The sequence below is a fragment of the Fusarium proliferatum genome (assembly GCF_900067095.1).
Source record: "Fusarium proliferatum ET1 genome assembly, contig: FPRO_scaffold002, whole genome shotgun sequence".
NCBI classification, from domain to species: Eukaryota; Fungi; Ascomycota; class Sordariomycetes; order Hypocreales; family Nectriaceae; genus Fusarium; species Fusarium proliferatum.
Genome location: NW_022194791.1, coordinates 1,071,117 through 1,098,878, shown reverse-complemented (window position 1 = coordinate 1,098,878; position 27,762 = coordinate 1,071,117). Strand labels below are relative to the sequence as shown.

Here is a 27,762-nt window from a genome sequence, read left to right as displayed (position 1 = left end):
ATTTATGTCGTATTATTTTATGAATGGTCGTTACCAGACTTCCTCCTCGTCGGAACCGGATGCGTGCTTAGGCATCCTCTTGATTTGTGACAGGAGAGAATCAAGCTCAGTCCAGTTTTCGTCGTTTTCAGCAAACTTCCGGTGTTTGCGAGATAGAATGTGCTAGAAGAGTTAGATTTTTACAAGCATATCCTGGGGAAAAAGGAATTACACACCTCGTCAAAATCGCGGAACTTGTCCTGACAGTTCTCGCAATAGCCAGGCTTGAGGTCCCGCTTGCTCTTAAGAGGCTGCGACTGTGTCCTCCGCTCAGTCTTTTGAGTATCCTCTTCTTGCATCTCAGCAGGTCGCGAAGTGTGTCGGCCCATCGTTGTTGATCTGCTAGATGCAACATCCATTGAAACCTCGGCAAGACGGCGCGAGCTCATGTCAAAGGAAGCAGGGGCAGCCTTCTGCAACACCTTGCGCTGCAGGCCGTGAACCTCTTTACTGGTTCCAGCCTTCGCTCCATTGATACCAGATGTCGAAGAGACCATCTGCGATCGAATGGCTGAGGTGATGTTAGAAGGCTGCACTCCAGATGCCACAGGCTCGCCGGCAAAAAGCCGGCCAGCAGCAGCACGGCTTGTAAAGGCGTTCTGGGGTCGGGCATCCACTGCTTTCGACATTGTCGCCCTGGCGGGGTTGAAGATATCAGTCGGTGTCGCAGCACGGGCTCTGCTCTGACCATCCTCCATCTCAGCAATGGTTCGCTTTCCTGTCACCGGCTTAGGCATTGGGACCTGAGGGGGCTTGAGAACAGGGGCAGCTTCCTCACGCTTGGCAAGGCGTGCCTTTTCCTGCTCTCGTTGTCTTCGATGATCCTTTTCAGGCACATCGTGGTCCTCCACAAATGGGCATCGACCGTTGCCTACACTTCGGAACTGAGGCCATTCACCATCTGCCTTATTAGCAACCTTAGGGTACTCTCGAACCATGATGGGCTTGTTCTTCTCGTCCATATCCCATACATAAATGTGAGGTCCCTTGAAATAGCATAATTCACGATGAACGGCAGAAGGATCGCGGTCAGATGGTCCGTTTAGACGTTCATTGTGCAACAGCTGAAGCAGGTTGGGCTCCCTTGAAGCACCGTAATTACCACGAGTAGCTGTTGATCTTGAACCGTACGTGCTGTGGCTTGTCTCAGCCTCAAGCAAGACTGCAAGCATGTTTTGGAACTTCTCCAGTGTCCAAATCTTCTTGCCCATCTCACGAGCTTTGTACAGCACGTCATTGTTCTTTGATCCTCGGGTTCGCTTCAAAGGATCATCAAGCTGTTGAGACCTTGAAGGTGCATTGCGGAACTCGGACAGTAGCTTTCTTCGAGCTTCAGTATTACGGTTTAGTAACGATGGATTAATGGTCTGAGGCTGTTCTTCGGACTCGTTGTGCTCCCCATGGTGTCCTTGGTTCTGTTCTTGGTGCGCCTCTTGTCTTTCAGGTGGGATTGTTCGAGTCGTGACGACGTGGGTAACGTCAATGGAGAAGAAGGGTTCTTGTCTCTGAAGCAAGGTCAGTGGGGCCCATCAAAACTTTCGAGATTAACATACAGCACCAAGATAGTTGACCCTCTTTGTTAGTCTAGCACGAACATCATCGGGTATACTCTCGAAATAGAAGACCATTTTAGGAAACTTGGCACGGTGATGCTTCTTCCATGCCTCCTTCTCGGTGTCGGCCTCACGGGAGACATTTGTCGGGGCAGCCCTTGAGGTTCTTTCCTTGGTAGAAGGACGCGTAGCGCCGCGTTGAACCAGAACCTGAGTCCTGGTAGACCGGGTTGGTGATCGAACCGGACGCTGCACGCCATTATCGAGTACCTGCTTCTTTAGAGGCGGCGGCTGGCCATAGGTTTCTTCACGCTGAACGGTAGCATATGAACGCTTCTGCTTAGCATATCCAGCCAGAGCGGAAGCACCTCTCAGAGGCGAATTGGCAACATTGGGGTTGTTCGTTAACGGACCCCGTCTCGAAGACATGGCCGATATGGGACCAGGCGTTGGTGACAAAGATATCGTTGCCATATAAAGCCCGTGAACTGCTCTGGAGAGGAGAGACCAGAGCAGACCAGAGGGCGTTTAAGCAGAACGACAAAAGTCGGGAGCGAACGTCAAGGATGACGTGACGAGATTTGAGCTGTTATTGGTGGTGGTCGATCGTGGTGGCAGACGGACGGGTAGTGGTAGTAGCGAGGACGGTACGGTTAGTAGTGGAGGGGCTGGGAGGATGAGACTTGTGACAGCACGCGACGCGGAGCCTGACACGTCAAAGCGACTAGACAGAGACAATGCGAGGCAACAAAGAGAGGTAATAGATGCTAACGACTTATGAGAGCTCGCGGAGATGGCAAAGATGTAAAAGGAAAAGAAGCCAACAGCAGACGCAGTCAAATGATGAGCGAGCAACAAATCGGCCGTTATGTTGTTTTGGTAGGTACTGAACCTTTCCCTAGGCTTGGTGCTTTGGATGGAGGGAAACGAGCCAAGTGAGGGACAGACTCCATCGAATTTTGATGACTGAGCACACCAAAGCAAAGCAAAGCAGGCCGTGTTGTTAAGAGTCGCGCTTGGCACAACAGCACTATACCGCTCCTGGGCCAGTTCGGCGACTAGCAGGGCCTTCTGGGAGGGGCCGCCGGGGGCCCTGTACCTCCAGTGAAGGCCTTCTGTGGCCTGCTGGACGTCCACTGCGAGAAAAACACCTCTTCGCACGGGCCAGTCGCCTAAAAGCCACCCAGCAACCAGAGGCACTACAGCCAGAAACGGGAAATTGGGAGAGAAGAGACCAGACAACAAAACTTCAGCCTCGTACCGGAGACGGGGGATTCACGCGAGACATGAGAGGAAACAATAACAAAGAGTCAAGACATGGACGTTTAATTGTGTTTGTTTTTCAATTAACGGAGTCTATAACGCACAAGAGGAATGAAAAGGTAATTGCATAATTAGCTTACATAGTCTATGCATAGAAAAGACATCATTCTGACTGACCCTGGTGCGTCTCCCGCATTGAAACACATCCACTATCCAATCTCGTCTTGAGCCTCACACTTTTCCGCTGTCTCGCAACTAAAGTTAGCCTCGGCCCATCCTTGTCATAATTTTGATCTGGCGTCATCACCGAGATCTTTGAGGTCTCTGGCGCAAATTGGCCTTGTACGAGGGGTTCAATTGATGTAAGAGCTCCAAGTTCCGCTAACAAAGGTCAACCGCTTAAACTCAATCTCAGATCATCGTTGATCCTCAAGATGAAGCTCCCTCGAGCTCCGTTACGGAGCTTGGAGCATCGTCTGCCCCTCCGAGCTCGGTCGGTCAGGAGCATATCAACAATATCTACTCCGACAAGGACGACAATATGCCGAGCTCTACCGTTGGATGCACCGGCCAGCCGCCGGGCGTATGCCGTTGTCTCCGCCGCCGACCTCCGATTCGGACAGCCAGTCTACGAAACACATCCTCATATCCTAAAACCAAACGAAATCACACAAGGGATCACGGCGCAAGAATATGCTGATCGCCGAGCTCTCCTCGCACAGTCGATGACAGAGGGCAGTATTGCCGTTCTGCATGCTGCATCTCTCCAGTACAAGTCTGGTGCTGTCTTCCACCAATATCGACAAGAGTCCAACTTTCTATACCTTACAGGATGGATGGAAGAAAATGCCATCGCGGTGATTGAAAAGACTGGTCCTGAGTATGGTGACTACATATTCCGTATGTTTGTCAAGCCCAAAAATGCCCGTGAGGAGCAATGGAATGGTTATCGCAATGGTGTGGATGCTGCGAGAGATATCTTCAATGCCGATGAAGCGTATACGATAAACGAGGCAGAGCAATTGCTCCCCAAGATCCTCAAATCTGCCAAACTCATATATGCAGACTCACCACCTTCAAAAGGTAGTGTTGCTTCGACAGCTACTTGGCTTTGGGGACTGATCTCAGGGCGAGAATCTCGACCATCCCGAACACCGCTCTACTCCGTCATGAACAAGCTTCGGGTGGTCAAGAGTGAAGCAGAAGTTGCTAACATGCGTATTGCTGGTCAAATTTCAGGTCGTGTCATCACAGATGCAATGCGCCGACCATGGAAACGTGAGAAGGACTTGCATTGGTTCCTTGACTACCAATTCGCCGTCAATGGCTGCGAAGGCCCGGCATATATCCCCGTCGTAGCTGGCGGTGAGCGCGCAAACTGCATTCACTACACGGTTAATAACAGCACGTTCAAAGAGGACGAATTCATCCTCATTGACGCCGGTGGCGAGTATGGCACCTACATCACCGACATATCCCGCACTTGGCCAGCTTCCGGCCGCTTTACCCCTGCTCAGCGCGACCTATACCAGGCCGTCCTCAATGTGCAGCGATCTAGTCTGTCACTCTGCAGGGAATCCTCCAAACTCTCACTAGAGGACATTCACAACGTTACCGCGCGGGGTCTTGTTGACCAACTGCGCGGCATCGGGTTCAACGTCAACATGGCCAACATTGACCAGCTGTTTCCCCACCACGTTGGTCACTACATCGGCCTTGACGTGCATGACTGCCCTGGCTACAGCCGTCGCGAGACTCTTCGCAAGGGTCACTGCGTTACCATAGAGCCGGGTGTTTATGTCCCCCATGATGACCGATGGCCGGCCGCCTTCCGGGGTATGGGCGTCCGAATCGAGGACAGCGTATGCGTAGACGACGACTCGCCGTACATTCTGTCCACTGAGGCCGTCAAAGAGATTGACGATATCGAGGCGCTGCGATCATGACATGTATTACTCAACCTGTGACATACTGATATAGACCTGGACCTAGACGTCTGAATTAAAATGTACAGTAAATAGGATCAATACGACTGTGACGGTCGTTGTGTTACTCTTCACGACCCACTCGAAATTTTGTTGCTAGGCCTACGGAGTACAAATGATGTTGTTGCAGCTCAATCTGGAAAACAAAAGAAAACCGCGCGTGGTTCATGACTAGGATCATGAATGGGTCAAGCCACAACCGCTGCAGGTGAAATTGAATGCATGCAAGAAATCATACGTACATACATAACCCGCTGCTGATCTTTGTTTATTAGATCTGGGTTTTGTTTAGCTATTTCCGTGTAAAGATCTGATCTTTGTTGTGACAATAATCATCAACATTCAGGGTAATATCTCACGGTAACAAAATGAGTCTCCGCAAGCTGCTATGGAGACAGACCCCAGCCTCGCCTAATCATCATGGCAGTAATCCCAAACCGGATCCGGCATGATATGACAAACAAGGCACAGCGCGTTCAGTTGTGGTTGTGCATCGAGACTGGCCAATGAAGGATGCATAATTAGGATGAGCAGTGTATGCTGCGCGATTCATCTCTGGGGTATATTTATACACAATCCCAAGAGTCCTTGGGACAAAATCATGTCTATTCTAGCAGAAACCTCTTGGATCGAAGAGTGTCCGGCTGTGGTTCGGCATCAAGAATGGCTGTCGAGCCGAGGCACTGAGGAGCTGCTCAAATGCCTGTAGACGCCTGGCTAACTCTTGATGTTCCTTCATGATGGACCTATTGCGCCTTTCTAAGTACTGAATATATTCGGTCGCCTTTGTTAAAACAGTGCCCTGTATTACGTCAGTCATCGTGTCCGTATTTAATGTTGATGGGAATCACCACTGACCTTGCTCACTTTGGGCGCTCGCTGTGAGTTTTCACCCTCTTCAGTTCCGTCTTCCGGTATCGAATGGAGGGCGGGTACAGCATCGCGTAGCTCGGCGATCTTGTCCTTAAGATTTGTTCGATACTTTCGCTCAATATCATTATGGGCTGTTCGATCTCCTGGTTTGAGTTTATCTTTGCCCTTTATATCGGATGTAGCGGTGTTGGTGCGTGAAAGTCCTGGTCTAGCAGAACTCAAACCTGTCTCGCTCGATGCCTCCGTCTTGACGTCCTGGTTCCTCGATGGAGCCTTCGAGCTATTGGCTGGCGTAGGCGTTTGTTTTTGGCTGCGGTCCCCTGTTGGTGTTCCCAACAGTGAGTCGATGCTGCTATTGAAGTCGGGTGGGAGTCCTGTACCAAGACCAGCTCCAAATCCTAAACCAAATCCACTCGGGGGCATGTAGCTGGCCGGTGTCCGACCAGTATTCATCGCGATAGCAAGAAGTCGCCTCTGCTCATCGTTGCTCAGAACCTGATTATTGCCCATACCCGACATGGTCTGCCCGAACCCCGCGTTCATGGCTGCTGCAGTATTGCCTAACCCAAAGTCTGGTTCTATGCGTAGACCCGGCTCTGGCTTTTCCCAACTGAGCGGCGTCGAGTACAGGCCTTCTCGAGGAGGCACTTCTGGAGGTGGCATGGTCTCGATTTTTGAGAGATGTTCCTCCAGACTCATCGAGTCAAGTCCTTCTTCTTCGTCATCAGATAGAGCATTGTCTAAAGCATTGTCGTCGAAGTAGTCGGCACCCTGAAATGGAGGAGCAGTTGCATATATGCCAGTGCCAAGTCCTGGTGTTGTTGAGCTTCCTCCGTAACCCGGTCTTTGTCGTTGATCAGTTTTCTGATTATGGATATATGGCTTAAACATACCGATAATGAGTGTTAGTGTTGTTGTTCATAGGGTCGAAACGCTTCGAAAAGTCAATTTCATAACTTCCTGTCCTTTCATTTTCCTCGTCGTCGAAACGGATCCAGTAGTCCAAAGATTCCAACGCAGAATCGGTATCAACCTTTGTGCGCTTCCTTTCATGGGCATCTCGCTTCCGTTGTTGATGGCCTCGTGGGGGTCCTCTAGTAGGTAGTATGGTCTTGTTTGAGCTGGTATATGGTGACGGCATCGGGGCCTGGGTGAATGACATATCAGAGGCTGCAGTCGACTGGTAATCGAAGGATGGTCCCCCCTGGTTGCCAGATGCTCCCATGTCACCCTCTAAGCCTGTTGGTCTCCATGGCGAAGGTTCATGTTGCTGTTGAGATGTGTCGTTGTTCTGATCCACGTGATTCAGCGTCTGGTTGTTGGGCACCGCAAAAAAGTTAAGAAGATTAGGATCCATTGCTAACACGGCATCCCGGCCTGCGAGGCCGTGTTCGTCGTACGGGAAGGGAGATCTCGTGTGAGCAGCCCGTACAAGGTCTGAGCCAGCTCAATTGGCGATGGCTACTTCGATTGGAAAACGGGTGTAATTAGGTTCAAAGGCGGTTGGGAGAGCAAATAGGCCACTCGATAAAGTGTGACAATCACAAAGCTGTCGCAATGGAATTGAGGGGTCGATCTGTCAAAGCATATGACAGTGGGTCCAGCCGTGATGGAGGGTAAGAATTGATGATGCTGATGATGACAACCTCGCGAAAGGGATGAGATGGCACGGAAATAGGTTGAACTGTATCGATTGAGATTCAGCGAAGTGAGGATAAGATGAGCTCGGTAAAGATGGCTAGGTGGGGTGTTGTTGAGATTGAGGCCAGATCCAGATGCTTAAAGGAATAAGAATGCGGATGATGGGGTTGAAGAGCTGCGGAAAGGTGAATTGCAATATGTGACAGCACTGTAAGATGGGTCGATAGCGAAAGCGACAATCAAGGCGTACGGGCCAAGGAGCAGATTGATTCGTTGTCGGTTTGGCTGTAGATTTGATGAGGTCGAGCTTTGACTAGAGCGTGGCGGAAGCTTGTGGTTTAAGGTATGTGCTTATGGGCGGGTATGGCTTCTAGCCACAGTGCAGCAATGTATGTGAAGGCGGGCTCTGAGTAAGTTGAAATGAATTAACCGCTCAGTTATCGCAAAATGAGATCGGGCGCAAACAGAAACAACAAAATGGATCGGTCGCCAGATGTTGGTCGAGGGAGTGAAGGGTTTTACGGAGAAGCAGAGTATCAGTCGATAGGATGAGCGGACTCATGCGGCTCCCAATTCGTTGGTTGGGATTGGAAAGCCCAGGCCCAAGTTAACTAGACGGGGAACAGGACAGGACAGGACTGGGAGTCAATCCTTGAGACTTGCTTTCTTGCTTGGGGAGGAGACTGGACTGTCTTGGACTGGCTGGCTGGATAGGTCGGACGGGTAATCAAGAGGGAAAAAAAGGCCGGATTGGGGTCTTGTGAGTTGTCGTATTCGCCGCAGTCAAAAGATTGGGTTCTTTTTAGGGGTCTGATTGACTCGACTTGCGATCGAGTCACTCACTGGTTCTGGACGACAGCGTTGGGGGATGGGGTTTTCTCACAAAGCCCATGCTATGACTGGTGATATTCTCCTAGCATTGGATCTCCTTCTCAACTATTTTTCTTTTCTCTTACCCTCTCTCTTCTGCAAGCGAGTTGGCGGGACGGGGGTGCGTATGAGCAAGAGCAGATTTCTCTCCCACTGCCGGTCGACGTCGTGATGTTTGTTGCCCGTAATGGCGTGACTTCTGCCTCGAAAAGGTCCAACTTGTGCGGTTCCAACTCCAGGGGCCCTTGAAGACCCCCGGGAGTCCTGGACCGCTGGCGTAGCAAAAATTGGACGACATCGTATGATGAGCAAGGCTGAGGAGGGGAATTGTACGATGGCCAAGCCTCTCATCCATTGGCTGACTCGTGCTGAGCCGATGTCACTGTTGCCATTGGCTGCCGGGTATTATTGCTGGCTGTCATTCGTTCTTGATTGAGACTCGGAGAATGTAGAAAGCTTCAAATTTTGTTTCTATTCGTTAGCGGTTTGTTTTAGGTCCGAAACGGGCCTATGTTTGTCTGCTTCAACCTGCGATCTGATTCATGAATCACGTGGCAGACAAGACTGTCTTTATTGAGAAACCCATGATTCCCGCTTCTCAGCTGTCGCTCTCATTCACTAACAGTCAATAACCCACTAAAAAGCGGCTTACGGAGAGCTGGGGGGTCTTGGCAACGGTTTCTCCCTCGAGTCCTTCAGCCTCGTGCTAGTGGCAAGCGATGGCTTCTAGGCTCAGCTGGCACGCTCTAGCTCTCCACCCAGACCACTCAAGAAGCTCAGGAGGCTCACTGGTGGGTGGGGGCATCTTATGATCCTTGCCTGTCTCATTCATGGATAACCTCTGTGTTGGTCTCACAAGTTTCCTATCTAGGATGTCCATGAAAATGATGAACATCGCAAAGGACAAGCCAACATGAAGTTGTTCGCACGAGCAAACTAAGAGATACCCGTTCGATGAACTGTATCTGTGCTGCTGTCAATGTCGTCATTCCAAACCTAATAGTCTGGCTGCTTTCAAACTGGCGGCTTTTAACATCCGTACCTGACCGGATTTTAGGTTTAGGGTATCCAATTAGTGGCCAATGCTACAAGCTACGACCTTGGAGATGGGGTTTTCCTTTTTGAAGTCCTTGATATGTCTATTTTTGTCAAAACACTGAGCCCACCATATGGCCTTACCTCAAATTCGGAAAGTTGGCCTGTAGATGGGATGTCTGGAGCTCTTGTGATCAGTATGTCTTTGCACTTCACAGAGGATATGATGCGCTGCTTTTCCACAAAATGTGTAGCTTGACTAAAAAATGAATCATGTTGTTTCCTCCAAATCTGTGCTTTGTAATTGGAAAGAGAGTACTTGTTTAATAAACCAGACTATCATCGAAATTTAAGTCTGCAAGGCTGATGGCAAGTATACATTTTCAGGTCTTGAGGATCCAGAGTACTATCAGCCTTGATAGCAGGATAAGAAATACAACAAATCAAATTGTTGACTGACTGGAGGTCACATTCCGGTATCTTTGAAAGTGTTGCGAACAAACCCAGTGGCTTATTTACCGTCGTCCTTTATGCTCTCCATAGTTATGCCGCAATTTAAGTGTCTCCTCTGTCAATGTACCATTCCCCATCAAGTCATATATCGTTATTTTGGCTCCCAAGGTTTTGGGAGAGTTTCCTTTCGTAAACAGTCCGGACATATTTCTTCGTCGTAAACGATGTCGTGAATATGCGAAGGTCCTTTGCATCCATTAAATACTCTCTGACACCAGCGAATATTCAGAAACCCGATATGGCCACAAGCAAACTGCCGATCCACCTGCATACACATGTTGCCTGGCCTAGTCCCACTGCGTGCGTATGTGTAATATAACGCTCTGGTCAGGGTCTAGATCTATCCAGGTGTTTTGCACAATAACCTGCGACTTGGTAAGTGCTATTGATCTATATGAGCAATGCACCCGAGGCTCTTCAATGCGCAAATGGCTGGTACCTTGCTTGTGTATCCAACGTAATCGTATAATCTTCCTGATCCAAATCCATACGTCCGATAGTTCTAAACTGCTCGGCTGTAGGAGTCTTCGCACGGCACTCGGGGGCTGTCTAATAACAGCACACACACACGGCCGGCTGGGTGAGAACGAGAGGGCGATATCGAGTCGACGTGAAGTTGAAGCCTTCTCGTTCTGAAGTTCCCTCGAGAGCGGGACGTTAAAAGCGGCCAACGGTCGCCGGGGGTAAGAAAATGCGAACAAATCAGCGATCGTCAAACAGGAGCACTAATAACAAAGAAGACAAGTAACTACAGCGCCCTGCCCGTAGGCGCATGCAGCCTGTGTGTATCCAGATCTGATACAGCTTTCAAGGATACGCGCAAGGGTTTGCTGGCGGGTTTGCGGTTCGGATTGGCCTTTGTGGGAAGGGCTTGGAAACGAATTGAATCATTTCACAGAACTGATCGAGATCGCGATGTGCCATGACTGGCACGCAGAATGACGTTAATTCCAACCTCCAGGCGCACGGGTTGGGACAAATTTAGGGCCTCCCCTCGGGGGGCAAGAAAACAGCGGACCTTACTGTTGGGTGTCAAAATAAACTTAGCAAAAAGTCATCCTAAACTTGGGTTACGTTACCTAAGTCTTTTTGTCATTTAGGATTGGGGTCCTGTGTTTTCTTTCCTCCCCTAGCCCCCTTCCTTATTGATTGGGCTAAATAGCAGATGACCTAGCGTACAGAAAGTCATTGTGATTCGATTCCTGCTCCTCCATTGTCGTCACTTCAAGGTCTGGACTCCCTTGCTTGGTTGGGGCCGCGGCGGAAAAAAACCATACGATCGACCTTGACCTCACCATTGGAGTTATTGATCCAACGGAATTAACTCTCGGATCTTTTGTGGGAATCTTCAACCAATCGGCCAAAGATTTGAAGTTATTTACCCCTTCTGGGTTGACTCAATCATCATGGGATCAATATAGTGTACTGAACTCGAATGCTTCTCCGAGGACAAAATAAGGTGATTCTCCTGGCCGATCGCTTGCGCCCTGGCGCAATATACTACTGCGATCAAGATAACCGTCTTTTCTCATGTAGGAATATGTAGGGCCTTTCGTTTGGATCCTTTTCTTGGTGCAGTTTCAACATGAAAAAGGAAATATATTGTCCTTGACCGAATAACACAAGAAAATCAGGGGCCTAGTCCGATGGTGCATGATGAGAAGCCTTGGACGTTGAATCTCCCTGCCAATATCTTGTTTCTGTTTCAGGGTTGAGCGTTGAGCTACTCAAGCCGAACATAGCAGCATAGCAGTCAACAAAGTTTGGTGTATAGAGCACCGGGGCCAAGAATTGATACAGAATTCAGCTTGAACGGCCCAGATGCACTCAAGATCAAGTTGTGGTCTGGTCAGGTTGGAGACTGTACATATATGTGACGAACGCGAAATCACCACATCGTAGTGAACGATCACCCAATACATCCAACATGTGTGGAGGATGTGGAACAGTATCTCTAACAACTATCCAACGAATCGATTCTACTGGGTTAACACGGCATATAGCAGAGATGCTAGATTATCTTATTGTTTTATATCTTGATCAGGTTGTGTTCACGGAGGAGAACAGGCATTCAAGGTCTGGTGGCATGGTTCAACACCATTGTTCAGATCTCGAAATCAGGTAGCGTGTGGAGTCAACAATTTTCACTTGACTTACCTAGTACCTAGGTACCTATTGTTGGCTCTTACCTACCTAGGTACTTTAATGGAAGGCGTAGGTAATACCTACTAGAAGACCAACACAGATATTTCTTTACCTGCCGTTTGGCCTTGCAAAAAAGTGCGCTGTTGTGGGAAAGTGAGGTGCAGGTGCTCTTTTCGAGAGTGAGGCAACGGTTCGTTTGAAGGAGGAGCGAACCAGTTTCCAACCTCACTTCGAAATTTGGACCACTCTCTACCACTAGGTACCTTAGCTCTTTTAATTCCTGCAATTCTTTTAATTCGTCTTTTCTTTCCTTTTCGCTCCACAACGTCTTGAGCCTATCGCCAACCAACCCACTTCCTTCTATCACTCCTATGTCTCTTATGCTTCTGGCTGGCTATGAACATGTCTTCTAAAGCGATGCTATTTTTCTTTTTGGGAGTGACATTTCTTACGGTCTTCGCGACAGAGGCGCACTGCTTCTCATGGAGGCCGCGACCTGCGGATGGTATGTTCGAGAGATCGCGCTGGCGCTTTGATGCTAATATCACCATAGTAGGTCACCAGGTTACACTCCAGCACCCACAACGCAGTAGCGATAACACCGCCCTGCTCAACAAGCATTCGGAGAAGAGGCTATCCAACGCTTACACTACCGCACTTCAAGAGCTTCAAGACCTGGAGTCTGAGCCTCTCTGCCATCGCATCGCTGCACGTCTGCTAGTCAACAACTGTCACCTCCTGGATGGCCAAGACGACGCCAAGGTCCATATTGATAGCGGGAGAGCTGCTCGCGACTTTGTGGATTCTTATGCAGCAAGTCTTGCTATTTGCGACTTGGAGCGTGGCAGTTTCAGAATTCCTGTATCTTGCTCCAAGTTTCGAGAGGCAACCCTGGCTACCCTTTCTGCTTCACCTATCCCACAACTCCATGTTTTGACCGTTGAGATTGACGAGTGTCTCGAGGGCCTTGCTCAGTCAGATTCGGCTTGGAATACATGGGTGAGCTATCGCCACAAAGCGTTGAGGTTCTGCGATGCCGCAAGGGCAGATCACCAGAAAGGTTAGTGAGCGCCCAACCAAAGAGATGCCACACTGACCGTTCATAAAAGACGAGAACATCCTCCTTTATCAGAGAATCACTAAAATTCTCGAGAAACTCACCCACGATATTGAGGCAGACATAGAGGAACGATTCCATTCACTCAATCGAGCCTATACTGCCGCAAGCCAGTCTGTTCAAAACATGGGGCCTCATGTTCGACATCTCCGTACAGAGATGGAAAGAGCTAGTCAAATTCTGCGAGATGATTTGGGCCGCGCTGCTCAGGTACATAGCCATTATTTCTTTCTAAGGCACACTACTGACACAGGCAGGACTCGCGCGATGTCGTGGAAAACGGTCTCAGGGAAACGAAAGTGCTCCACGATCTTTTAGAACTTCTTACTCGCTCAGTTCAAGAGAAGACTGCAGACATCGTGTCATCACAAGAGGTTGCCCTCCAAACAAGCAGAAAGCAGTTAAACAACGAGGTCGATATACTTATGGCGGTGATGGGTGCGGCAGTCTCGTCGTCTGCTTCTCTTCAAAATCAAGTGGTGAGTCTGCTGAGGAATCACTCGGAAGTCAAGGTTGACCATTTAAGGAAATGACGGAATCTCGGACTGCAGATATCCTGGAGAAGCAGGTCAAAATCGAAAAAGTAAGTACCGGCTCCCACCCTTGAGTATTCTGTTAACCAGCTGAAGGGTATGGGGAAACTCGAAGTACTTGCCGAAGACTTGCTGGTCAAGTACGATAACCATGAATCCCGCCTCGACAAGGCCTTTCGAAAGACCGGCCAGGTCCTGGACATACTTGATGCAACTGCTGCATCTGCCAGTGGATTGAAAAGCTCTGTATTAAGCAGTTTCGGGCTTTCCGGAGTTTGGCCATACATTATTTGCCCATTTTTGTCGCTTGCAATGGGATCTTATGGTCTTCAACCTTCCCTTGTGAGAAACATATGGCTCGTCGGGTTTGGTAAGTTTCTGACCTTGTCAAAAGACTTTCGCTAATTGTATCAGGCGAGTTGATGGGCATGGTTGTGTCAAAAGCAGATTCTTATAAAGATGCTTTCGGCTTTCCATCGATAGTCGAAACCCCTGCTTCAACCTTCAACGACACGTTCAACGCCTCCCTCTCGGGAGAGAACATTCTCAAAAGCGTTTGATGCTTCGTTATCGTCATCATTCAAGTGAAGGTGAAATAAAAGGTTGGGCTACGTATAGTGGTTGTTTTGGGATTCATTTGATACGAGGGCAGACATGGAATTATGAACGGGATGGGTACTTTCAGACTTGGCTCGCATTTATCATGTCTTTTTTTCTTTTTAACTCTCGGGATTCGGGATTTGGAATACGAGCTAGATCACGCATGGGAACATACGGAGTACAGAGGCGGTATCAAAAGGATCCCGAGGAATTTCGTGGCGCCAGGAGCATATCAGTTTGCTTTGAGCATAGGAGTTTTGCCAATCAATTTCATGAACCACTGCATCATTTGCCTTTCCATATCCGGCATCGGAGAAATTACAATTGATTGCCCTATGAACCAACCTGTATTTGCAAATGTTGTTCATGTCTCCACATGAGAGTTTCAGCCTCGTCGCCATAAGAAAAAAATAAAAATAAAACAGTTGCACAATAGTAGCATTGACTTTCTAAATGGCGTTTATGACAACCACTTAGAATTGAAGCCAGAAGTGCAAAGAGAAGAACAATAGGAAATAATGATTGGTGGGGCTCCTGGTCATGCTACACAAAAGTTTCATCATCAGACAACAAGGCTGAGCCGTCGCTCATTTAACAGTGATAAGATATGGCCGAGCGCACGAATTAGAGCTCGCTGAGAACCCCACAATGCCTATCACCACGTGATTCTTCCAGTAGAGAATCGGCGTCACCCTAGCCGCGAGCTCGCAACTTTGTATGCAGCTGGGTTTTACATCCACGACGAATCACCCCTCGCCAACACACATTTTAGCCTTTGGGTTCTCATCGTTTACACTATACGTTTTGCGCGAACTCGTCTCCATGTAGAGTTCTACTGGCGCCGGCATTTCTTCACCTGGTGTAAGTCTTTTCCTTGTCGATGATGTCGCGAATTGCTTCTGCCATTCACCCGTTCTCCTGATCTCTTGGAGGCGCAGTCCACCAACGCGCATGACAACCATTAGGTTTCCAGCCTACGAGCATGCCTGATCGTGAAGTGTCTAGGGTCATGACTCCGAAATATCGGGACTTCACCGTTTCAAACGAAATAACCTACTAACGAGGACTTGTTTAGAACAGAATGAACAGCCAGAACCTTGGCCCTGTAGTATACGATCGAGACCGCGAGATGGAAGAACGACACCGAGCTTTACAGCAACGTGAGGAGATGGCCCGTCGGGACCAAGAGAGAGAACGTGAACAGCGCGATAGAGAGCGCGATCGAGATCGAGAGTCCAACGACCGGTACCAATCTACACCTCACCATAGCAGCGCCGGCTCCATTCCCATTCACCAGCCGGTCGCGTCGCGGATCTCTGGCGCAATTCATAGCCCAGGCGGACTTCTTGCGAATCACAACGGAAATCCTCAAATTCCCCTCGGTAACCCACCAGGTCCTCCCCTGGCCGCCTTTGGAGGGCCACTCCAGAGCGAGCACAACCGACCGGTCCAACACGGTGGACCAAATAATACCAATACACAACCACAAATGTTCGCGCCGATGCCGCACGGTGGACCGCCAACATCGACACAAGCTGCTGCCAACAGTGTCGCGGCTGTGTTTGGCGGTCCTTTGCAGCAACAGCCTCCGGAAGGCCAACGTGGGGGCCAGCAGGGCGCGCCGTTTAACCCAGCTGCTGCATCGGCAGCTCATCAGCTTCCTGGGGGAATCACCCAAGGGCAGCAACCTATTTTAAACGTAAGTTTCATCAATACAGTTCCTTTTGCGACGGGATGTTGTCATTGGAGGGGTACCAGCAACCTTACATGCGCACGTCGCAGCCACCCGCTAAGTTTGCGTTTGCTTTGCGAGCTGGTGATGCGACAGCGCGGGCCGCTGTTAAACCACCCACAAACCTTTGCCTTACTTTTCTATCCAACCCAACTTCATCTACCCCTCTTCTTATTTCTCCAAATTCCCTGACGGCTCTCGTGTGAAACCTTTACAACTCTTCACATTTTGTTTGCCTAGTGCCCGTTTTCTTGCTCTCGCAGACATTGTCCAACATGGAGCCTCATGCTCTCCTGGCAAGTCTTCCGGCGAACCCAGGCGATCTTGTTGGTATCTTTAACCATGAAGGAGAAGGCATGGCGCTTCTCCATGGACAAGAATCCGGCGTACCTTTGTTCTATTTTACTCTTATTGTATAGCATATGTTCTACTGGTATCGCTGCGCACATGTTTGCTGACTGCTTTTCTTTCCAGGATGCCCTCACCTACCTTGACCAGGTCAAAGTCCAGTTCCATGACCAACCAGACGTCTATAACCGATTCTTGGATATCATGAAAGACTTTAAAAGCCAGGCGTATGTTGCTGATTGAGCCGCCACTTTTGTCGTGACCTCAGCTAACGCAAGGACAGTATTGACACACCAGGGGTTATCAACCGAGTATCTGAGCTCTTCGCCGGGCATCCAAACCTGATTCAAGGGTTCAACACTTTCTTACCTCCCGGTTATCGTATCGAGTGCGGCGCTGGTAACGATCCGAATACAATACGAGTGACCACACCTATGGGTACCACAGTTCAATCTATCACAGGACGCGGAAACCAGGGTGACGGTCACGGTCCTGCCACAGCTAACCAGCCCTTGTTCCCCGAACGAGGTAGCCAGTGGCAGCAACAGAGACCGCAGCATAGCATCGAGAGCCCAGAGGCACAGTTCAGTACCCCTGTTCAGAATGGTGCAAGTCTATTTGTTCAAGCTGCAGCCCACAATGCTGCTTTCAACGAGAGCAACAACTCGGGGCAGCGACGTGCTCTGCCCCAGGGCAGCACAGGTCCTGGGGACGGGCCAAATGCGCGCCAGGCCTTGACACCCACTCCTTCTGGACAAGCTGGAGTAAACGGCAATGCAGCGAATCAGGCAAACATGGAGCGACGGGGGCCAGTTGAATTCAACCATGCTATCAGCTATGTGAATAAGATCAAGGTAAAAACCATTGCTCATATCCCAACTTTTTAAAGCGTCAGATGTACTAATCATGGCAAAGAACCGGTTCCAGGACAAGCCTGAGATCTACAAACAATTCCTTGAAATTCTTCAAACCTACCAGCGTGAACAAAAGCCTATCCAGGACGTATATGCGCAGGTTACGACCCTGTTCAACTCGGCTCCTGACTTACTCGAAGATTTCAAACAATTTCTGCCAGAATCAGCTGGACAGGCAAAGCAGACCCCCAACCGCATGGACGATGGACCCCCATCTGGACCCAACCAGACACCACAGCCTGCTATGAGAGATGGACAAAAGATGCCTCCTCTTGGTAGCTTTGCGCCGCCTGCAAGCGCCACTAAAGACAACAAGAAGCGACCCCGAGCCGACAAGCAAGCTGCTCAGCCTGCAACCGTTCTTGCAGACGCGACCTTAATTACACGGAATCTTCCTCCAATTGCGAATGGTCACAAGAGGCCTAAACTCAACCATACCAGACCAGGAGGTGACAACTCAGCAGTCGAGCCAACTCTTACGCCGGTTATGCCAGAGCCCTACCCTGCTAAACCCTCCTCGACATCTAGCCAGGAGGAGATTGCCTTCTTCGAACGCGTCAAGAAGTTCCTTAGTAACCGATCTACTATGAACGAGTTCTTGAAGCTTTGTAATCTCTTCAGTCAGAACATCATCGACCGAAACACATTATTTCACAAGGGTGCGTTGTTCATCGGCGCAAACCCTGACTTGCTGAACTTCTGGAAGACCTTTGTTGGCGTTGATACTCAAGATGTCATTATCGACAATCGTCCTGCGCCCCCGACAGAGAAGGTGTCTCTCAGCAACTGTCGTGGGTATGGACCTAGTTATCGATTACTTCCCAAGCGAGAGCGCCTCAAACCCTGCAGCGGCCGAGACGAGCTCTGCAACTCTGTTCTTAATGATGAGTGGGCTTCACACCCTACGTGGGCGTCGGAGGATAGCGGATTCGTTGCTCATAGAAAGAACCAGTTTGAGGAAGGCCTGCACCGTATCGAGGAAGAGCGCCACGATTATGACTTCAACATTGAAGCTAACATCAAGTGCATCCAGCTCCTGGAGCCTATTGCACAAAATATGCTCGCCATGTCTGCTGCTGAGAGGGAAACATTCCAGATGCCTGTTGCACTCGCTGGACAAAGCACGTCTATTTTCAAGCGCATCTGCAAGAAGATATATGGTGATCGAGGTATCGATGTTGTTAATGACATGTTCACCCATCCTTTCGACGTGGTGCCTGTCCTATTGGCTCGCATGAAGCAGAAGGATGAGGAGTGGCGGTTCTCCCAGCGAGAATGGGAGAAGGTGTGGCATGCCCAGACTGAGAACATGCATCTCAAGAGTCTGGACCACATGGGCATTCTTGTCAAGCAAAACGACAAGAGGCACTTAACTGCGAAGCACTTGGTCGATGTCATTAAGACAAAGCATGAGGAACAGCGCCGCGAGCGATCGTTGAAGGGTGATGTCCCTCGACATCAGTTCAGCTGGGACTTTAGTGACAAGGATACCATCATTGATCTTCTGCGCCTCATGATGCTGTACAGCTTGCACAATGGACAGCACAGCAGCCAAGAAAAGGAACGCATTCTGGAATTCTTTGAGTCCTTCATCCCTGCCTTCTTCGATATTCCCGAGGAGAACATCCAGGATAAGCTTCCCAAGATGCAGCCCGATTCTGGCGAGGATGAAGTGGAGGATCACACGCCTGCAGAGCTGACCAACGGTCGCAGCCGACGTAACGGTCGAAAAGGAGATCTACTTAGAGGAGTTCTTGATCCTGGCCGTAACGGTAGCAAACCCCGCGGACATAAGGAAGACAGCGCCTCTGGAAGCAAAGAGACAACGCCTGATGTTACTTCAGCGAATGAAGAGGAGATGCCCGATGCTTCCGATGACGTTGCCAACACTGACGTTTCTAACGAACGCTGGATACCCAATATCCCCAAACCCGTTGTTGTTGGTCAGAGCGAAGAGATCCTGAACACTGAAGGCGAGTTGAAGGCCGATGGATTCTTCACACGACCATGGTACAACTTCTTCTGCAACCAGACCCTGTTCGTCTTCTTCAGCATCTTCCAAACTCTATATCGACGTCTTCAAGATCTCAAAGAAGCAAAGGAGGTTGTGGCCAAGGAGGTTGAGCGTCTCAATAAACAAAAGCCTGCTCGAGATATTGGTTTTACTGAGAACCACATGAAGTTCTTCGACACCAACGATGACCCAGACAGTTATTGGCCGAAGACCCTTGAGCTCATCGAGGAGTATATTTCCGGTGACGTTGACGAGAGTCGATACCAGGATGTGATGCGACACTATTACCTCAAGACTGGATGGAAGGTGTACACAATCCAGGACCTGCTCAAGACCCTCTGCCGTCTGGCCCTTACCTGCAGTAGCACAGACGTAAAGGAGAAGACTCCTGACCTCATTGCCCAGTACCAGGCCAACCGCGAGCGAGAGGAAACAAGTTACCAAACAGAGATTAGCGCCCGAAAGTTCGCTGAAAAGTGTGTTAAGGATGGTGATATTTTCGTGATATGCTGGGTAAGTTCAAGTCACCATGCCTTTTCCTAATTGTCAGACCTCTAACAATATCACAGTTCCCCTCCAAGTCTGAGGCGACCGTGCGATGGCTTCAACGCGAAGAAACAACCTTCTACATGGACGAGATGCAACTCCGTGAGCGTTGGCAGTATTACATTTCATCCTTTATTCGCGTTGAGCCCACCGAGGGAGTACCTAGATCGAAGCTCCAGAAGGTTGTACTCTCTCGCAACCTTCCCTCACCCGACGCCGATGCAGACGAGGACTCCATTCCTAAGGCTGTCTCGTATAAGGAGAACCTGACCATTAGTATTTGTCTTAAGAGTTCAAAGATGATCTGGGCTCCGGAAACTTCTGAATACGTCGTATATGACCATGGTCCCAAGTCGGCAGAACAGCGTGAGCGTCGCGATAAGTTCATCCGCGCCCTTAGCGCCCATCGAGAGAACAAGCTTCTCGAGAAGTGGGTGCACAATCCTGCATGGACGAAGGACCTGAGTCCAGAGGAGGTTCAAGAGCAAAATAAGAACTTCCGCAAGTGGATGGACGACGGTGTCGTTCCGCCCAGCGCTGCTGAAGACGTGGAGATGGATTAGCCCTCTAACTCTCGCCAGCAGCAAGAGCAGGGACGAAAGCGTAGCAGAGAAGCTGCGCCCACAAAGCCTGCAGCGACCGTCCCAAAGCCAAGCGGTAAGGGGTCACGAAAGAGGCCTGCGGAATCGCTCGCTTCTGCTCCGCCAAACAAGAAGACGAGATACAGTCCTCGCATTACCAGGGCACGATCTGGGAGCGACGAGTCGCGCAAGGAGGGGGGTGAATAACTTTTAAAGGAAATGAATGGGGATGGTGTGCTTGTACGGAACTCATCAGCGGTTTGGTTGTTTTTGTTTTTTTCATCCTTTCCTCAATCATTTTGTTTTTAGTCTTTGAGATTCAAAAGGCGACAGGAAATTCGCAACCAGAAGGCTTGCACGCACATCACTTTTCCTATTATAGCGAGGTTGATACGATGTTTGAGGAGTTTAGAGCTCCTTTGGCCTGTACTCTAGAAACTATATAACCAAGCACGTCATGATTGATATCAGTATCGAGGTTGTGCAGTTAATGTCATCATATCAAAAGTCAAGCCTTAGTTGGTCTCCTGTGAATTACAAATGGTATTTATATCTCTTCCTAAATCCTAAATGGCTATGTAAGGGTATACCATGGAGCAGTCAGATATCGTAGGCCATATCAAGATGCGTCAGATACAGCAAGACAAACCTTTTCCTTCCATCGCACCACATACCTGTTTAATGTATCATCTAAATTGTCAATTATCCCAGTCGTCCCTTTTATTGCAGGTTCTCGATAACCATAGCAGAAGCACCACCACCACCGTTGCAGATACCAACGGCGCCAATCTTGGCCTTCTTCTCCTTGAGGACGGAGGTAAGGGTGGTGACAATACGGGCACCAGAGCATCCAAGAGGGTGACCGATGGCAACGGAACCACCGTAGACGTTAACCTGGTCAGGGTTAAGACCAAGGATCTTCATGTTGGCGAGGGCAACGGCGGAGAAGGCCTCGTTGATCTCGTAGTACTCGACCTGGTCGGCGGTCAAGCCAGCGTGCTTGATGGCCTTGGGAATGGCCAGAGCGGGAGCGATGGTGAACCGCTCAGGCTCACGCTCAGCATCACCCCAACCAAGAATCTTGGCAACAGGCTTAAGGTTGAGCTCCTTGAGCTTAGCCTCGGAGACGAGGACAACGGCGGCGGCGCCATCGTTGATGGGAGCAGCGTTAGGGGCAGTGACAGTACCATCAGGCTTGAAAGCAGGGCGCACAGCCTTGAGCTTGTCGACATTCAGATTCTTGACCTCGTCGTCTCGCTCAACCTTGATAGCGGGCTTGCCACGGCCACCGGGGACCTCAACGGGGACGATCTCAGTGAAAAGACCAGCCTCAGTGGCAGCCTGAGCCTTCTTGTATGAGTTGATGGCGTACTCGTCCTGAGCCTCGCGGGTGAGCTCATGGTCCTGAACGCAAAGCTCAGCAGAGATGCCCATGTGGTCCTTCTTGAAAGAGTCGGTCAAACCGTCCTTGAGGACACCATCGACGAGAGTCTGGTCGCCGTACTTGGCGCCGTTTCGGAGGTTAGGGAGGTAGTGAGGAGTGTTGGACATGGACTCGGTTCCACCAGCAACGACAATGTCGGAAGTGCCGAGCATAATGTTTTGGGCACCAAGAATGATGGCCTTGAGCGAGGAAGCGCAGACCTTGTTCACGGTCGTGGCGATGACAGTCTGGGGAAGGCCTGCACCGAGGGCACATTGGCGAGCAGGGCCCTGTCCAACGCTGGAGGCAAATCATGTCAGCAACGAGGTCGCAGTTATCTCAATTTTCGAGATCATGATGGCGGGGTAGAGAAAACAAGAGACCTACCCAGCGGAGAGGACATTGCCAAAAAAGACCTCGTCGACATCCTCAGGCTTGATACCGGCACGCTCGACAGCTCCTGTGGACAGTTTTTAGTACCCGGAATGTATTTTTGGTTCGTGGTTGTGAGGTTCAATCTTACCCTTGATGGCGACAGCTCCCAGTTGAACGGCGGTCTGGCTCGACAAAGAGCTATATTGATATTAGCCACTACACGACAATGATCTAGCAAATGCTCATGCTAACCCGAGGAATGAGCCGATGGGCGTACGAGCCGTGGAGACGATGTAGACAGGAGGAAGGTTGGCCATTTTGGAAGATTTGATGTGTTATGATGGAAGATGACAAAAAAATCAGGAGATCGTCAGCGGAGAGCTTAAGGTAGTTTATAGATTGATAAATTGGACAGTGGAGCGGAAACCGGCGGCAATTTTGTTGAGGTAGCGAATCTTACAGCTACCTACCTACAACCTAAGCGAACAGCACTTTCCTTCCAATGGTTCTAGCTTGAGAGGCTAATATTGGTTAAGGCAGGAAGTGAGCAATAGAGAGGCCCCTCCTACCCGTGGTTGAGGTGTCATTGCCCTCGAATTCGGGATCCGTACAGCGGGAAATGGAGGCTTTGGAGGGGCACGGCTCTTGCGAATACGCCGCCGCGCCGCTGTCGGCAGGAACCCCTGTCAATTTCCGGCCCCACTTGTACCTGCCTCAGTCTTCCCGTCTTTGCTCTTCATGAATGATCGAGTGCACGTGACATCAAAAAAGTTGGCGACAGAATAGAGCTGCGCGCGCGAAGTCAGGTCCAGACAGGGAGCTCTAGTGACAAGATTGACGATCAGAGAAACCGAATTCTCACGTCGCCAATTGTCTGCGCATACAGAAACACGCATTTGCGCATCTCTTCTATTCACAGCGACAATGGATGATCTTTACGACGAGTACGTATCTTGTTCTTTCGTCGCGTTTCGAGCTTGACAATTTGACGGCGCGCTGACTTATCGCGACAGGTTCGGTAACTTCATTGGAGAGGAGGCCGAGTCAGAGGAGGGTTCAGAGGTCGGCGTTGGTGCGGATGACTATACCTACGATGACGAGCCAGATGAGGCTCCTGGTGTGACAGGCCAGGAGCTCATGGAGATTGACGGTACGAGCCCGGGACAAAGGCTACGAACATATACTAATTCATGGGTTGGCAGATGGCCCATCAAATGCGATTATTCTCCACGAAGATAAGCAGTACTATCCAACTGCCGAGCAGGTATACGGCGCCGATGTCGAGACCCGTGTCGAAGAAGAGGATGCCCAGCCTCTATCCCAACCCATCATCGCCCCCATCGAGCAGAAGAAGTTCAATATTGAGGAAGCCGACCTTCCATCCGTGTTCTTCGACCGCGAGTTCATGACAGACTTGATGAACTTCCCAGAACAAACGCGAAACGTAGCATTAGCTGGACATTTGCACCATGGAAAGACAGCGTTCATGGACATGTTGGTACTCGAGACACACGACATCACAGATCGGCTTGAACGAAGAGTGGGCAAACACCGGGATGAGCAATTGAGATATACGGACGTACATATCTTAGAGAGGGAAAGGGGGTTGTCCATCAAGGCTGCGCCAATGAGTTTGGTACTACCCAGTACCAAGGGCAAGTCGCACCTTGTCAACCTGATCGACACTCCCGGTCATGTTAACTTTGTCGATGAGGTGGCTGCCTCGTTCCGTTTGGTTGACGGTGTCTGTCTGGTGGTGGATGTGGTCGAGGGAGTTCAGATCAACACGGAGCAGATCATCAAGCATGCCGTTCTGGAAGACATCCCCCTGACGCTCATCATCAACAAAATGGATCGCCTCATCCTCGAGCTGAAGCTGCCACCCAAGGACGCATACTTCAAGCTCAAGCACGTTGTTGAGGAGGTCAACACTATTATCACAAACACATCTCCTACCAAGGCCGCTTCCAAGAGGATAAGTCCTGAAAAGGGCAATGTCCTATTTGCCTGCACAGATATGGGTTGGTGTTTCACGTTACCGAGCTTCGCCAAGATGTACACAGAGACCTTTGGAGATATCAACGTGGACGAGTTTGCGAAGCGGTTATGGGGCGACATCTACTATAACCCCAAGAAGCGAAACTTCTCCCGAAAACCCCTGGACGAGCACTCAGCCCGATCGTTTGTTCACTTCATCCTCGAGCCCATCTACAAACTCTTTACACACTCCATCAGCGATAGTCCAGAAGAACTGCGGCCAGTGTTGGCTTCGTTGGGCATTGAGCTCAAGCCCTCACAATATAAGGCTGACGCGAAGGTGCTTCTGAAGCTCGTATGCGAGCAGTTCTTTGGTCCATCAACAGGCTTTGTGGATATGATCGTTAAGCACATACCAACTCCCATTGAGACTGCTGAACGATTACTTGAGCGATATTATACCGGCCCACTGGACTCGAAGGTCGCTGCCTCCATGAAGGCTTGTGACCAAGACGGCCCCTTAGTTGTTCATATCACCAAGCTCTTCAATACAGCGGATGCAAAGAGCTTTCACTCGTTCGGTCGTGTACTGAGCGGCACAGTTCGACCAGGTATGCAGGTACGCGTTCTTGGTGAAGGCTACTCCCTAGACGACGAGGAAGATATGGCTATGGCCAATATTTCAGAAGTATTCATCGGCGAGACAAGATACAACATCCCTACCGATGGCGTGCCAGCCGGTAACCTTGTGCTACTAAGCGGCGTCGACAACTCCATTGTCAAGTCTGCTACCATTATTCCTCCCAAACTCGAAGATGACGAAGATGCCTATATCTTCCGGCCTATCACACATTTCACAGAGTCTGTCCTTAAGGTTGCCGCCGAGCCTATCAACCCCTCCGAACTCCCAAAGATGCTTGACGGACTAAGGAGGATTCAAAAATCGTACCCCCTCATCAAGACTAAGGTCGAGGAATCAGGGGAGCATGTTGTCCTCGGAACTGGAGAGTTGTACATGGATTGCGTGCTGCACGATCTTCGTCGTCTGTATGCTGACATGGACATCAAGGTTTCTGACCCGGTTACGCGGTTTTGTGAGACTGTTGTCGAGACATCAGCGACAAAATGCTATGCTATCACCCCAAACAAAAAGAACAAGATCACCATGGTTGCCGAGCAGTTGGAGAAGGGGATCTCCAGTGATATTGAGAGTGGTGCTGTACGCATCCGCGATCCCATTCGCAAAACTGCCAAGTTCTTCGAAGAGAAGCATGGCTGGGATAAGCTGGCTGCTCGCAGTATTTGGGCCTTCGGCCCTGAGGAGACAGGACCCAACATCCTTCAAGACGATACTCTTCCCACTGAAGTAAGTTTTAACCCTGTTGTGTCGCTTACGTTAATCGCAGCGGTGCCCTATTGCATGAGCAAGGCTAATATAAAGTTCAGGTGGACAAGAAAACACTCAACGCTGTCAAAGAGTCTATTCGACAAGGATTCAGTTGGGCTACCCGCGAGGGGCCCCTGTGCGAAGAACGTAAGCTGCTCTTTCATTTTTCATCTTGGACCACAATCTATTGCCCAGTGGCTCGTTTCGAGGAAACGTTGTATCAACAGTATGGGGCACATCCTTCAAGTGAACAGTGGGCTTTGTATATGTTTCATTACCAGCAGTTACCATTGGCAGTGGATCTCGACAGCAACAGAGGACAAGGTAGTTCCTTGTGGAGTTTCCACGAACTCTCCACCTCTGCCTTCAAGCGCCTTTCGCTGGATAATACACGGCTGGCAAATACTTGGCAGTCTCCAAACGTGGATTCTTGCAGAATGTCGATGGGACCACCTGTTTCCACTGTGTAAGGGATTTTGTTCTGAATAGCATTGCGGGCAGAGCCGCTTGACCGCTCCCGTTCTGTCAGGAACAAATGGAAAAGGATATCCGACGATCCCTTGCCCCTTGACAACGGATAGCTTATCCTCTGGGCCCCTGCAAGGATACATCCAGACATCCAGATCAGGAGCAACAGTGAACCATTCAAAACAAATACTGACATGAGGCAACAGCGATACGAAACACAAAGTTCAAAGTCACAGATGTGCTACTAGCCAACGAGGCCATCTTCCGTGGAGGTGGCCAAATCATTCCCACCTCTCGACGAGCGTGTTATTCCTCCTTCCTCATGGCATCGCCCCGCCTCATGGAGCCTGTCTACTCAGTCTCTGTAACGGGCCCAGAGGACTCCTACATGGAGGTCTACAATGTGCTCTCGCGGCGTCGCGGACACGTTTTGTCAGATGGTCCCGTTGCTGGTACGCCGCTGTATCGCGTCAACGGTCTACTGCCTGTCATTGACAGTTTCGGCTTCGAAACCGACCTGCGGATCAAGACGCAGGGCAGTTCGATGGTCAGTCTTGTGTTTGACAGCTGGAGCATCGTGCCTGGTGATCCTCTCGATCGCGAGCAGATCATTCGTCCGCTCCAGCCTGCTTCTGCACAGGCAACTGCCCGCGACTTTGTTCTCAAGACACGAAGACGCAAGGGTCTAAGCGAAGACGTTAGCGTCAAGACGTTCCTTGAGCCTGAGTTCTATCAGAGCCTGATGGAGAGTGGGATGCTTGGAGAGATCTAAACGTTTGCAATCTGTGGATGAACGGCGGGCGGGATATTCCGGGAGGGTCTTGGAGGGTCCAACATGAGGAGCAGGGGCTGCGCAAACGACTCCATTAAAGATCTTGGAGTAGTTGAACCCCGTTGGCTGAACCTTTGTTTGATGGAGATAGCCACCTGCATTTTGATAAAACGAATTTGGTAGCAAGGATGAGATGGAAGATCAGTGGCGCACTTGCGGAACCGTAGAGGACAAGCAGGACATTGGCGGGGAAGGTTTCATATAGACCAGCATAAACAGGGAACAATAATCAGAAATCAAGGCCAGGTGTTGAGGTTCTTTGACTTTTTGCCTACTCCCAATTCTGTCATATAAAATAAGTTCCTGTAGAGTTGGCCATTCTAATGCTATTCTGGTTAGACCCCACGTTCCTTGTCAACGACGATGGGGCCTGTTTGTTGACAGGACCTTTTTCAAGATGCCGACGATGCTAGGGGATTTATCCTTGAGCTTTACCGTGCAGGACTGTAGCGTCATGGTTATGCTTTACGACAGATCGCGCACCAGATAATTAAAGCCAAGGTTAATAACATTCAGGATCTGGACTAGTGTCACAGTTGGTTCACTAGACAATTCATCCAACAACTTGCAGTCCTGTTAATACAGATATAAAACAAAGGTCAAAGCAACAATGAAGATAGTGGAGTTGAACGAGCGCTTCGTGGAAGCTTCCACGGGACGATTAACCGGTGATCTCAACGGGTCTTTTCTAGAAACCCTTGCCCTTTCAGGGACCACGGTTTGAACCTCGTGGCAAGCAAGTGAATGACGAAGCGGTTGATAAGCATCGTGACAGGGATCATTGACAGGACACAAGGTTTGCTAGGGTGCCGGGAACGATGGGCATGAGCCCATCTGCCAGGCACATCCATAACCCATCTCGGTGAAGGCTTGAGGGTTAAAGCCATAACCTGAAGGTGTAACATTAGTCTGGGGTGCTGAACGAAGGATATCACTCATGGCTCTTTAGCAATTAAGTCTAACACTCCCCATTGGCCGTGGAGAGAGTTATTCCAAGA

At 49.9% G+C, this 27,762-nt stretch overlaps 8 protein-coding genes across 8 annotated transcripts; 5 read left to right on the top strand and 3 right to left on the bottom strand.

Moving 5' to 3' along the window:
• Window positions 1-30: 30 nt before the first annotated feature.
• Window positions 31-2,021, bottom strand: FPRO_03422 (uncharacterized protein; the record flags this gene model as incomplete). The annotated part of the gene is made up of 3 exons (XM_031226367.1): window positions 31-162; window positions 216-1,544; window positions 1,593-2,021. The coding sequence occupies 3 exons, from the start codon at window positions 2,019-2,021 to the stop codon at window positions 31-33; spliced, it is 1,890 nt and encodes a 629-aa protein (XP_031076911.1).
• Window positions 2,022-3,289: 1,268 nt separating this feature from the next.
• On the top strand, window positions 3,290-4,801 carry FPRO_03423 (uncharacterized protein; the record flags this gene model as incomplete). The annotated part of the gene is made up of 1 exon (XM_031226366.1): window positions 3,290-4,801. The coding sequence occupies one exon, from the start codon at window positions 3,290-3,292 to the stop codon at window positions 4,799-4,801; it is 1,512 nt and encodes a 503-aa protein (XP_031076910.1).
• Window positions 4,802-5,450: 649 nt separating this feature from the next.
• Window positions 5,451-7,070, bottom strand: FPRO_03424 (uncharacterized protein; the record flags this gene model as incomplete). The annotated part of the gene is made up of 3 exons (XM_031226365.1): window positions 5,451-5,642; window positions 5,699-6,557; window positions 6,607-7,070. The coding sequence occupies 3 exons, from the start codon at window positions 7,068-7,070 to the stop codon at window positions 5,451-5,453; spliced, it is 1,515 nt and encodes a 504-aa protein (XP_031076909.1).
• A 4,629-nt stretch (window positions 7,071-11,699) lies between these two features.
• Window positions 11,700-12,004, top strand: FPRO_03425 (uncharacterized protein; the record flags this gene model as incomplete). Its single annotated transcript, XM_031226364.1, has 2 exons — window positions 11,700-11,893; window positions 11,941-12,004. 2 exons carry the CDS (start codon window positions 11,700-11,702, stop codon window positions 12,002-12,004), a joined length of 258 nt encoding a protein of 85 aa, XP_031076908.1.
• Window positions 12,005-12,313: 309 nt separating this feature from the next.
• FPRO_03426 (uncharacterized protein) lies at window positions 12,314-14,127 on the top strand (the record flags this gene model as incomplete). Its single annotated transcript, XM_031226363.1, has 7 exons — window positions 12,314-12,422; window positions 12,474-12,977; window positions 13,027-13,244; window positions 13,292-13,513; window positions 13,561-13,617; window positions 13,664-13,937; window positions 13,982-14,127. 7 exons carry the CDS (start codon window positions 12,314-12,316, stop codon window positions 14,125-14,127), a joined length of 1,530 nt encoding a protein of 509 aa, XP_031076907.1.
• Window positions 14,128-15,296: 1,169 nt separating this feature from the next.
• FPRO_03427 (uncharacterized protein) lies at window positions 15,297-20,284 on the top strand (the record flags this gene model as incomplete). The annotated part of the gene is made up of 5 exons (XM_031226362.1): window positions 15,297-15,866; window positions 16,374-16,474; window positions 16,531-17,101; window positions 17,163-19,688; window positions 19,745-20,284. 5 exons carry the CDS (start codon window positions 15,297-15,299, stop codon window positions 20,282-20,284), a joined length of 4,308 nt encoding a protein of 1,435 aa, XP_031076906.1.
• A 738-nt stretch (window positions 20,285-21,022) lies between these two features.
• Window positions 21,023-22,417, bottom strand: FPRO_03428 (putative acetoacetyl-CoA thiolase; the record flags this gene model as incomplete). Its single annotated transcript, XM_031226360.1, has 4 exons — window positions 21,023-22,025; window positions 22,113-22,185; window positions 22,249-22,298; window positions 22,353-22,417. The coding sequence occupies 4 exons, from the start codon at window positions 22,415-22,417 to the stop codon at window positions 21,023-21,025; spliced, it is 1,191 nt and encodes a 396-aa protein (XP_031076905.1).
• A 607-nt stretch (window positions 22,418-23,024) lies between these two features.
• Window positions 23,025-26,704, top strand: FPRO_03429 (putative ribosomal elongation factor EF-2; the record flags this gene model as incomplete). The annotated part of the gene is made up of 5 exons (XM_031226359.1): window positions 23,025-23,044; window positions 23,114-23,250; window positions 23,303-25,443; window positions 25,524-25,611; window positions 26,139-26,704. 5 exons carry the CDS (start codon window positions 23,025-23,027, stop codon window positions 26,702-26,704), a joined length of 2,952 nt encoding a protein of 983 aa, XP_031076904.1.
• Window positions 26,705-27,762: the final 1,058 nt, after the last annotated feature.